Raw genomic sequence first — 12,059 nt, 5'->3', positions numbered from 1 at the left:
CAGCAGGAAGGGGGGAACCCAGGGACCACAAGCTCCTGTTGCATCATCTCCTCTTCTCAGACTTTGATAGCTGGCTCGGTCACAAGCAAATGTCACACTGTGGCTTTCTGAATTAACCCACAGCCCCTTAGGTAGCAGGAGGAGGGGCAGCACTGCTTATGTCTTGTGCTGGTTTTGAGGGCTGTGCTGGTGTCCTGCTTCCTTCCACCCTGCGAGATGGCTGCGGTGGGCCCCGAGAAACAAGGGAGTGGGCTCCCTTGTTTCTGCAGGCATGATGCTCTCACCATGCCTCTTCCAGGGTAGGGCTTGGAATGTCACGGTCTGTTGTGGAAGTTTGAGAGCTCTGGCAGTGCTGGGAGGGAGGATGAGCAGCTGAGGCCCGTGACTGGCTGGGCTGGTTGGGGCATGAGGGATGACTTGAGCTGCTGTACCATCTCTCTGCACTGGCACATCACACCATCTCCCTCTGCTTTCATGCCCCAAGGGCTTTGTTGGGTTCATTTCACTGCAAGAGGGCAGCAGGAAAAGACAGAGGCCAAAGACTTGGGTTACAAGAGAGGGGGAAGGGTATGCAAATCTGGGAAGTGAGAACCTGTCCCCGAGTTCCCTGGTGCCCAGTCAGAGGTGAACTGGAGGTAGCAAAGAATCCAGTGGAGCAGGAAGAGCACCGTGCCCATGGCCCCAGGTCACTGATTGCCAAATCACTTTGTGGGCTGAGGAGCCCTCTGCCTCTCTGTGTGCCTTCTGGGCCACCCTTCATTCCAGGTGAAGAGCTGGGGACAGCCTCCAGGCTTGCTTCAGGGGCTCTCTCCCATGGAAGAGAAATGCCTTTATCCTCAAGGTGCTGAAAGATGCTGTGATGTCCTGGCATCAGTGTCCTGGCACGAGTGGCAGAGCAGCTCCCCTTCTGCTGCCACCTGTTTGGAGCACAGCCGCCTGCACGGCTGCCTGTGCTGTCAGCCCCTGGCATGTGGCATGCAGCAGCTGGTGCTGTTGAAGCTTCTTGCCAGATGCAAAACAATGGTCAAGCAAACACAAGCCTGAGTGGCCCATGGGTTGGAATGAGGGAGCATCACTGGCAGAGCTCTGGGGACAAATTACACAGCAGCTTTGGCAGACACCCAGAGCTTCTTGTGGTAGAAAGGAGCAGGATGTTTCTTGCCTTGCTGCAGGTGTGCCCTGTCCAGCTGCTGTGTTCAGGCAGAGGTCAGTCAGGGAAGCAGGTTCCTTGGTGGGTTAGGAGGCCTCAACAATCCCATAGGCCTGTCCCATTCTGCTTTTCATTGGTGGTGACAAGCAAGCATGTGGAGGGTGACTAAGCTGACTTGGGTCACTGAGATAATACCAGGAGAAACCTAGTTTAAATGAGTGCCTGAACTCAGTAGGGTGCAACTATGGCACTGGAGGGCTCCTGTCTGCCTATCCAGAGAATAGCAAGTCCTGGCACACCTGCCTGAACATACTCTTCTTGTGGCCTGGACAGAGAATTGGTAGGGACCTCTTTCACTTGCAATAGATCACCTTTTTCTGCTGCTTTGAGTAGTGTTCTCCCATTCCAGGTAAGCTGTTGCCTGGCAAGCAGACTGTTGATGAACCACAGGTCCTGTTAGGAAAGCTGCCTTCTACCATTGACCTTTGAATGTCCACCAATACATCAACAATTAATTTCCTGCTGTGACTCAAGCAATGAAATTTAGGCTTAAAAAGATTAGGTGTAGTGGGAGGAAAAAACCCCACACCTCTGACTGTCTAGTTCCATCATTACCACAGGAAACCAGAGTTAATTGCTGTAATAGTAATGTGTAGTTGGAGCTGCTGCTACCTAGACCTCACAGAAATCCACCCATTGCCCCTCACACCCTCACCAGCTGAAATGTTGACCCACATGACGTGTTTGCTACCAGGGTTGGTGCAAACCACATCCTTACATAGTGCTGCTTTTCTGGCAAGCTCTTGTTGCAAGGCTGCTTGCTGCTGCCTGTCAGTCCCACACCTTTCCTTGCATGATGTCCAGCCTGGCCCTGTGGGGTAGGTCTTGGATCATGAAGGATATGAGAGCAGATACAATTTAGCATGTTAGTGGGTTGGAAAGTGTGGGTCCTGTCGTCCTCTTTGAGAGCAGAGCTTTGAAAGATACCTACCTACATTATTCACTTTTGCTTCTCTGTTGACATTTCCCCGAGACTTAGCTGCACGTGGTGTGTCCTGGGCCCAGCAAGGGCGTGAAACAGGCTGGCAATGGGAGCTGAATGCAGATTTGCTGGTGTTTTCTAGTTAGTAAGGACCAATACCTCGAGGGTAAATACCTGGTGAGGTTGGTTGCAGGCTGTGTGCTGACATGAGGAGGGATTGCTGCTGAGCTCCTGTGGAAACCAGCATGATGTCCCATAGTCCACCTTGCTGGATCCTTGGGACTGACGTTACGCTCTGTCCACCCCAACCAATGTCTCAGTCCCAAGTTTCCTTTAGCTCAGCCCACCTTTTGTGGCCACAGCAGCCTATATTCTTCTAGAGGATTGTTGCCCCATCCCTTAGTTTCAGGATGATTCATGCTCATTTGTACTCATGACGCAGTCCCTCCCCAGGTGGCAGCTGTATCAGACCTCAGGACTGTGCTGTCTCCACTGCTCTTTTCCAATGCCAGGAAGTGGGACTTGCAGGGTGGAGCAGGAGGAACCGTGACTAATTCCAGCCTAGCTGCCAGCCCTCTGTGTCACCGTGCTTGGTGGTGACGAAGAGGAACTAGCCAGAGCCCAGCGGATCTGAGCAGAGGGAGGGGATGTCTTGGGGAGGATTTGGTTTCTTTCCAAGCAGGATGCCTTTGCCTGTTCAGCAGTGAACCATTTATTTCTTACATGTGTGTATTGGGTTTGCATGGCCAGGTTTTCATAGTGGGGGGTCTACAAGGAGTGGCTTCTGTGAGAAGCTGTTAGAATCTTCCCCCGTGTCTGGTAAGCTAAAGCCAGCTGGCTCCAGAACAGACCTGCCACTGACTAAGGTGAGCCAATCAGGAATGATAGTAATGCCTCTGTGATAACATATTTAAGAAGGTTAAAAAGTTGTTGTGCAGAGGTAACTATGGCCAGAGAAGAAAAGAGTGAGAATCTGTGAGAGGAACAGCTTTGCAGACACCCAGGTCAGTGGGGAACGAGGGGCAGGAGGTGATCCAGGTGCTGGAGCTGAGGTTCCCCTGCAGCCCGTGGTGCAGACCATGGTGAAACAGGCTGTTCCCCTGCAACCCATGGACGTCCATGGGGATGCAGAGATCCTCCTGCAGCCCATGGATGAGACCCATGCCCCAGAGCAGGTGGTTGCCTGAAAGGAGGATGTGAACCCATGGGAAGCCTATGCTGGAGCAGGCTCCTGGCAGAGACCTGCAGACCTGTGGAGAGAGGAGCCCATGCTGGAGCAGGGGAAAGACTCCTTTCCCTGCACCGTGGCAGGAACAACCTGTCAAGAACTGACCATAACCCCCATTCCCTATCTCGCGGTGCCACTGGAGAGAGCAGGTAGAGCTGGGAATGAGGGAGGGGTGGGGGGAAGGTGTCTTTAAGATTTATTTTACTTCTCATTATCCTGCTCTAATTTTGTTAGTAATAAATTCAGTTAATATCCCCAAGTTGAGCCTTTTTTTCCTATGACAGTATTTTGGTGAATCATCTCTCCAGGTCCTTAACTCATGAACTTTTGCTATATTTTCTCTCCCCTATCCAGATGAGAAGGGGAGTGATAGAGTGGCTTTGGTAGCCTGGCATGCGGCCAGGGTCAACCCACTGCAATGTGTTTGGAGAGGGAAAAGTTCCCTTGCCAAGCCCAGCCTGCTTTCTGCTTGCCCTGTGCTGAGCACTCACGGGTTAAGAGGCTGTTGCATGGAGCAGTGCCTGGTGACGCTGCCTGTGTGAGAGGGTGGCCAGCGCTGCTGTCATCTCCACACCCTTCCTCATGGGAGGCCTTCCCAAATTCTTGCATTCCCACCAGCTTCTGTGAGCAACTCGGAGGAGGGCTGGCTCAGTGTGGATGCTGGGACTCTGCTGCCCTCCTCTGGGACAGCTCGGGCTCTCCATAGGAAGCAGCAGACTATCCAGCCTGCCAGTCTGAGGAGCACAGTACTTGCACTCCTGTGCAAAGGGATTTCAGGGCAACCCTACCCTGGTATCTGCAGCCCTCTGGCCTGACCTGAAGTGCTGCACTGGTGCAGCTTTGTTGCTTGTGCTCCTTTTGTACCTGGGTGGCTTGTCCTTGTGTCTGTTCTCTCCACGCTGTTCTAAGCACTGAGACACGTCCTGGGATCACCAAGAATAGCAGGGAGTTACAGGACCTTTGCAAGTACACCTAGGGCTTCCACATCTTAACCTGGAGTTCGGTTGGCAGGTGGATGGTGCTGCAGAGGTCTTTATTTTTAAGCAGGCAGGTTTTGTTCCTTCTGTTAAAACCAAAAAGTATGCTTTTATGGAATGAAATACAACTTTCTTTTTTTGTTTGTTTCCCTTTGCAATTCACTTCCCAATACCCACTCTGCTGGATTCGTTAAATGGCCGTGGTTCTTTCTAAAAGGACTGCACTGATGCCTTGGTTTAGGGAGCCTGAGGTGAACCGGAGCTGTGTTTGCCCTGCTTTCATTGTCATGGTATGGGATCTGAGTCCCTAGAACCCTGGGGAAGCTCGTGGGGGGCTTGTGAATACACCATTAGGGTATGGGGACATAAAGAGCTATATCTGAGCTTGCTCCATGGTTGTACTGGGCAGGTGCAGTGGTGGTCTCCTTCCTCTAACCACAGAGAAGCTCAGGCTTGGTAGGAGCTGTGCTTTACCAGGGCTCTGGTTCCCAGGAAACCTTGTTTTCCTATGAGATTCCTACTGCTTTTAGCGTGTAACAGGACTGTGTACTGGAGCACAAGTTCTTTGGTACCACTTGGTTTATCTAGACCTGGTTTCCTTTGCTCTGAAGTGTGAATTCCCTCCTCTCCAGGTGATTGTGCTGTTTCTATTTTAAGTTGTTTGAGCCTTAGTGAAAAACCTGAATGTTTCCTCTCTGTCTTGCTAGTTCCTGCTGTTTTTCCATAAAGCTGCAGCTGGGGAACTTGAGGAGGACAGCGGCCTATTGACTCTTGCGAAGCTCTCGGAGATAGATGTATCCATTGAGGGAGTCAAAGGAGCCAAGAACTTCTTTGAAGCTAAGGTATGGTGTGGCACAGAGGAATATGAAAAAACTCAGCTGTAGCTGAGTTTCCTTTCAAATTTTGTTGCACTCTAGCTAGAGCCTTTCTATGGCTCAGTCAACACACCAGAGCAGTGTAATTTAGTCTGTCTTCTGGGTCTTACCCTCGTAGAGCTGACTGGCTGATCTGTGTTCCTGTGCTTGGGACTAGCCGGCTGACCTCTTTTAAAGACAAAAGTGCTGAGAAAAACAATGCAATAGGGTCACAGTTTTCCCATTTTGCAAAACCTCCCTCAACCAGAATACTCTGAGTTCAGTGGTGAATGGAATGTTTTGGAGTGTAGGATTTCAGACATCTTTCTCGAGCAGCTCTCTGTAACCTTTGGAACCAAAATTATTCTGCAGGGTCCTGGGGTTGGCAGAAAGAGCTGTACACCATCTGAAACTGACAAAGCACCCTTTCTGAAAGCTCTTTTGGAGAGAAAATAATCCTGCTTGTTTATATAAGAAGTTTTTTCCCAAGAGCCTAACACAGCTATTGCACAGCAGATGTACTGAGATGAAAGCTGGAAAAATAGCCAGCAAGTAAACAATGTCTCTTTGATCTGCAGATTATCCATGGTGTAGTATGATGTTCTCAGATTTGGCTGTGATTCAGAGTGTTTTCTGCAGCAGTTTCTCCCACTGCATACTCACAACCTATGCCCTGCTGCCTGCTTGCAGAAATAATGTATGTGACCCAGTACTGATGGCGTTGTTTTGGTCCCATGTTAGTGACTTATTAGTAAGTGACCTTTCTTTTGTTGATGTTAAAGTTAAGGAAGGTAACAGGTATTGGGTGTAAATACCCAAACACTGCAGTGTAATTAATACTTGAGCTGTCCTGACAGAGGATCTCAGCAAGCACTGGGAGGTGCAGCGAACAGTTCTGTGTTGCTCATCTGGGAGTAGCTCAGGCTTTGGTTCTCCCTCTGATGCAAGGCTTGACACTCATTTATTTTCTCTCTGTCTCGTAAAGGCTCAAGCCCTCTCCTCAGCCAGTAAGTTTGAAGCAGAGATAAAAGCTGAGCAGGATGAGCGAAAGCGGGAAGAGGAGGAAAGGAAGCACCGCCGAGCTGCTTTCAGGGAGTTAAAGTCTACATTTAGCCAGTAACTGACCAGCCAATATGCACTCTGAAATTGCACATGACTTGGTACGTTTCCCAGATCAGGGCTCTGCCTGGACAGAACTGCTTGGATCCTGCCTAAAACTCATCACAGCTTCACTAGCCTTCCTTTCCTGAAGATCCTCCTGAATTCCTAAGGGCACAACTCTTGCAGTTACTATGCATTCATAATGATGTGAATAGTAGGAGCTATGTACAAGCTATTTGCTCTGAACTGTTACAAGCACATCACCCTAAAGCAGAAACAGCAGGTAGCAAATTATGGGTGAGCAATGACAAGTGTCACGTTTGCCTATTTCATTCTTTCCTATACATCCTTTTTCTCTTAATCCTGTATTAATTCATTCCTTGCTTACAGGCAAGTAGTGAGGTCTTGTGTAAATCAGGGTGTACAAAGTACAGCTTGACTTCTGTATGTTTGTACTGCTGTTGGGTGTTGTCACCCTTTTTGTATTCCTCAAAGCCCTGTGCCACAGGCTCCGTGAAAACACTGTGAAGAGAGAAAGATAATTACTAGGGACATGGATCAAATTCACTATCATTTCCTGTAGCATTTTCTACCACCCAGCATGTTGAAGAGTGTTCCAGTTTCTCTTCTCTGAAGTGCCATAGTAACAAACCCTTCAGTAAGAGGCGAGATTTCCCAAGACTTCGAAGGGAGGAAGCTGGCTCTCTTAAATGAGGAATAGAAAACTGAGTTGCCTGACCATTTATCTTCTTTCACATTCCATCACATTTAGTGTACTGTACAGTTTCACTGTTATTTTCCAGCCTTAGGCAGCTGTATCTGTTTTTTGGGGGTATTGTCAGCTGGACAGTGCAATTGGATGGCACACTGAGGTTTTCTATTTGGAAATTTGCTCATAGCCTAAATCATGAAGGTGACATTGTTTGATTTCATTAGAGGCACAACGGAGGACACCAGCACAGCATACTGAGCAACCCCTGCTCAGAGAGCAGGGAGGTGAGCACATTTAACTGAACTGAATTTCGAGGGCTTGCACTATACTATTAGCCATTTTCTCTTGGAAACACAGGAAACTTGCCCACAAATGTTGAGATGCCCACTGCTTGTCTGGATATAAACACTGTTGGTGATGGCAGGGGAACTGTGTTCCTTCAGAGACCTCTCTCAAGCCATGTATTTGCTCAAATTCTGCCTCTGCTCTTGCCCCAATTCGTGGCAAAATTTTTTTTTCCCCCAGAACGAAACTCACCAGTCATCTTTTCACTTGTCTGTTTTGCTTCTTAAACTGTGAGCACTAAACTGGGAGCATGGAATAATAAATAGAAAAACCTCTACTCTTTAATGTCAGGTGAAAGAATTGCTAAACAATTAAACTGTGTATATATCTTCACAGATTATATTTTATAAATCACGCTTTTTTAGCTAAATATTTATAATTAAATGTTTTTATACTTTACAACAAAGCAGATAATTTCATCTTCAATTATTTCTCCTGTTGCTGAAATGTAAAAATAAAGCATTGTTATCTCCAGTCTTGTCTGTGGTTTATTTCAGGTTCCTGAATATAGCATTTTTCACAAATTACAGTAGTAATCCCCAAAGCTTGGCATCCTGACTTGGATGAGTGGGGGGAGTGTTCAACCCCTTCTTGATAACACTTCCTCTTCTGCACAGCAGTTCTGGTGTAAAAAGCCCTAATGTTTGCAATTCCTCGGAAAGGGACATGGCTGTGTAAATAATTGAAGTACTGCCCACTGCTAAATGTTGACATCTGAAGGTTGTCAGCCTTTCCTTATCTTAAAATAGCCTCTGTCTCAGCCCCCATAGTGCCCCAGCTGGGAGTGGGGCAGGTTGCTTCAGCTAGAATTCCCTTTGCATTTCCTGCTTCTGCCTTTATTAAGGGAGAAAAAAGAAAAATACATGGATGTCTGAAAATGTGTCCAAGCATTTTGTTTCTACTATTGCAGATCTGCTAAGCTTTGCTGGCATGGCCACACTGGGGAAGGGGGTTCAGGAAGAGGTTTAGCCATGCCTCGTTTCAGGTCCAGTGATGAAATAGAAGCCATAAATATTTCATCCCGTGCAGATCTGCTCTGTGCTGATACATTCGCTGTGTCTATGACTCCTCAGGTCTCAGAGGTCAGGTAAAATCAGGGTGAAGTTTCCTTAGTCTCTATTTCCCCAGGAAAATTGCAACACTGCAGCTCTTGATTTTTTTTTTTTTTTTTTTTTTCCTTTACAGCATAGGCAAGCACTGCTGACTTGTGCTGCTGTGCACATGCAGCTGGGTAAGGAGCCCAGGGCTGCAGGAGAGGAGGGTGGAAAAAGGCTTTCTAGTGGTTTTATTTTAATAGAATTGAGTAAACTCCAGCTGACAAGTTTTAGTAAGGAAATGAACATTATCTGTGGTTTTGTTCAAACAGGTGCTGTTAGTTGGGATGTGCATTCAGTGCAATGAACAGTAAGTGCTTTTGGATGTACATTTATTTTGAAGTTGCAGCAATGTGTGTTTTGAAATTAGCTTTGCAAAAATGGACATTGGGAAAATAGTTGCTTTCTGAATTGTTCTGTTTTGCTGGCAATTACTGGGTTGGATTAACAGTGTCATTAGGTTATGCAGAAGTACTGAAGAGAAGTTTTCTAGCTGTATCTCCCACCTAAAACCATGTGACAATACTTAGTTGTATTTACTTGTAATTTATCTATTACAATCCTTGATGCTCTGTCCTTTTATGCCTGAGGTCACCACAGGTGGCTCCCAAAGGTCCTGGCAATTGCAGCTCTCTTTAGTGATGCCTGCTGGTACATTAATCCCTGTCTGGTATTTCTGACATGCCCCAACTGACTTAGCTCTACGATGGCAACTAGAGGAGTTTGATGAAAAGCCTGTTGCACTTAGTGGTCTTTCTCAGAAGGGAAAAAGACTTGCCTCAAGTCATTCATTTAGAATGGGAACTCCAGGTAGTCCTTGATCCCTGAAGGGATTTTGTTTAACATTTCCCAGAGTAGGCAAAGTACAATAGAGGAGTCACTAGCACTTCAGCCAGCACCAAGGGTGGGTTCAGCCTGTCTGGATGCTCAGATTGCAGTGGATTTCTCAAGGATGCTCCTGTCACAGCCATTGCCATTGGCTGCAGGGGACAGCCTGTGGCAGCAGGAAGTCTCACCTGAAGAGCTCGGTGTAGTCACAGTGGAGAGGAAGAGAAATGGTGTGATCAGGCTCTTCCTGGCTTGAGGTTTGGGATTTATCTGTGAGGATTAAGGTGACAAAATAACATTTTAACCTTTCTGGGAGTGTCTGAATAAATCCAAAAAAGACATCTAAAAGTAATTGAGTGTTGCAGAAGTAGCAGCTTGTTTGTGGTATTGTCTTTCAGCATAAGCCACCTGAGGTGACATGCATTGAAGTGACTGACTTTAAAAACTGCAGTTGAATATTTGCCTGCTTTGCTGCTGTTTTCATTATTTTTAGGGATGTGACAAATGAGGACATGGAAAACAGAGGCTGCTGAGAAGACATTGACTCTTCCCAGACAAAATCCCTGGTTATTTCAACAAACGGGGGAACCACTTTTCCAAGTAACAAAACGTAGGAGTGGCAAGGGGAAACATGACTGTGACGCATCTTTCTGGACTGCTTTATGATCATTATGTATCATTTCAAAGCTGTGCTCTGTGTTCACTACTGTACTGAGGGAGGCAGGCTCTTGCCTCCAAGCTGGAATGGGTGAAAACAAGGGCTTAGTAAGGAAGGTTTACAGTTTGTTGGGAATGCTGCTTCCCTGCACTTGGATTTTTAGTAGTGTGGATGAATTGGCACAGTAATCCAGGGCTCTGAAGTACATCATGCCCTTGGTAGCCAGACTGGCTGCTGGGGTGATTTCACACCTACACAGTATCAGCTGATGTTCTGTCATTGAGCCATGCAGGAATTTTACTGCACAGGTACAGTCTTGAATTTTCATGAGATTCTCCCTGTTCTGCTTGAATGAGTGTTGTGGAAGATTTAAGATGCATCTGCTATTACCAAAAGATTGTCATTTGAGTTTCCTTGAGGTATTTTACAGAAATGCCAAGTTCTGCAGATGAGGCAGATGCTTCTTGAATTCTATTTTTTTTTTGTCTCAGTAATATAATGTTTGTGCTAACTGGGGGAAAAAAAATTTCCACAAGTGCTAAACATCTCCCATCTCAGATAAAGGTTGTCTTAGAGCATGTGAAAATATTTTTGAGTGCTCAAACTCACAGCTGATAAGTAGAATAACAAGGCACAGCTGCTTGTGCAATGAAATTGGAAGTTCTCACTGACAACTTGAAATGTAGCTCTGTCTCCCCCATCCCTCTCTTTATCATTATTAGTATTGGCTCAAGCTGTGTGACAACAACCAGGGGGATTGAATGCAGCTTATCAGAGGCCAGCCCTTTTCTAGGGAGCTTTGCTTTTCCATACCAGCCTCCTAATAGAGAAATTCCATTCTAAGGTTTTTGGGTGAGGTAGTCCTATGTAGCTCTCAGCTAAAAATAAGCCCCAAGAATTACAGGCTTTCAGCCCATTAGCTCATAAGAATCACTGGTGTTCACTGTTGCATAATTTTTGGCTGTCATTCAGTACACAATGACAAGTATTTATCCACCTAGAAGAGGAGGGAGAAAGCTACATGGGTTGTGGCTGACATCATGATTGGAGTGAAACTGTTTCAGCTGAAAACGGTTATACCTTCAGCAGTGCGTAACAGCCAAAAATAGTTTTTTTAGGCTGAAGGAACCACATGCATCATGTACTAATATGGGTTTGGGGACTAAAAATAAACTGGTATTTTTAGCTGAAGAAAGTTTGCCTTGAGCTCCTGATTTTTCCATCAGGAAGAGTCAAAATATGTATAATCTAATGCCCTGTCTCTGTCAGTAGCAGTGGCACCTGCTGCCGCCTCCCAGGGTGACTCCCACGGCAGCGTGTCCTCAGGACTCCTCCAGTGCCCGGGCGAGAGCAGGTCCAGCCCTCGGTCCCTGGGCACTCTGAGTGCTCACACACGGTGGCTTCTCACACGGTTTCTTGTGGCCACCGAGAAAGCTGAATTGCCTCATGGAACCACACAGAGGCAACAGATAAGCCTGGGAGCCACACTGCGGTGCTGAGGCCGCCTGTGTGTGTGTGTGTGTGTATGTGAGACAGCAGCGGGAGGGTGGCAGAATCACGGAATCATTCAGGTTGAAAAAGACCTCTGAGTTCATCGACTCCAACCCGTGACTGATCCCCACCTTGTCAACCGGACCAGGGCACTGAGTGCCCCGTCCAAGCGTTCCTTGAACACCTCCTGAGAGTGATTCCACCACCTCCCTTGACAGTCCCTTCCGATGTCTAATCACCCCTTCCGTGAAGAAATTCTTCCTGATGTCCAGCCTAAACCTCTCTGGTGCAGCTTGAGGCCATGTCCTCCTGTCCTGTCCCTCGTTCCCTGGGAGCAGAGCCCGACCCCCCACAGCTGCACCCTCCTGTCACAGGGAGTTGTGGAGAGCAAGAAGGGCCCCCCCAGAGCCTCCGTTTCTCCAGACCGAGCCCCCCCAGCTGCTTCAGCTGCTCCTTGTCAGTCTGAACTGGTGAACCTTCCCCAGCTCTGTTCCCTTCTCTGGACATGCTCCAGCCCCTCAATGCCCTTCCTGAATTGAGAGGCCCAAAACTGGACATAGGACTCAAGGTGTGGCCTTACCAGTGCCGAGTGCGGGGGAGGTGGCGCAGTGATTTGATTACCGGGGGTTCGGGCAGGGC

At 47.5% G+C, this 12,059-nt stretch overlaps 1 protein-coding gene and 1 long non-coding RNA gene across 2 annotated transcripts in view; one reads left to right on the top strand and one right to left on the bottom strand.

Moving 5' to 3' along the window:
- Positions 1-7,823, top strand: part of EFHD1 (EF-hand domain family member D1) — an 8,702-nt gene extending 879 nt beyond the window's left edge. Inside the window, exons 2-3 of the mRNA XM_008644488.2 lie at positions 5,045-5,179; positions 6,177-7,823. Coding sequence (XP_008642710.1) covers positions 5,045-5,179; positions 6,177-6,311 — 270 coding nt within the window. The 3' untranslated portion in view covers positions 6,312-7,823. The remainder of the gene's footprint in view (positions 1-5,044; positions 5,180-6,176) is intronic.
- LOC108444705 lies at positions 7,570-12,059 on the bottom strand. Its single transcript, XR_001859341.1, has 2 exons — positions 12,001-12,059; positions 7,570-9,541 (listed from the first exon to the last, which is right to left on the bottom strand). It is a non-coding gene; the product is annotated as an uncharacterized LOC108444705 (long non-coding RNA).

Source organism: Corvus brachyrhynchos, unplaced genomic scaffold (genome assembly GCF_000691975.1).
Source record: "Corvus brachyrhynchos isolate BGI_N302 unplaced genomic scaffold, ASM69197v1 scaffold450, whole genome shotgun sequence".
Classification (NCBI taxonomy): domain Eukaryota; kingdom Metazoa; phylum Chordata; class Aves; order Passeriformes; family Corvidae; genus Corvus; species Corvus brachyrhynchos.
The sequence above is the reverse complement of the archived record's forward strand: the minus strand, read 5'-3'. Positions and strand labels throughout refer to the sequence as shown.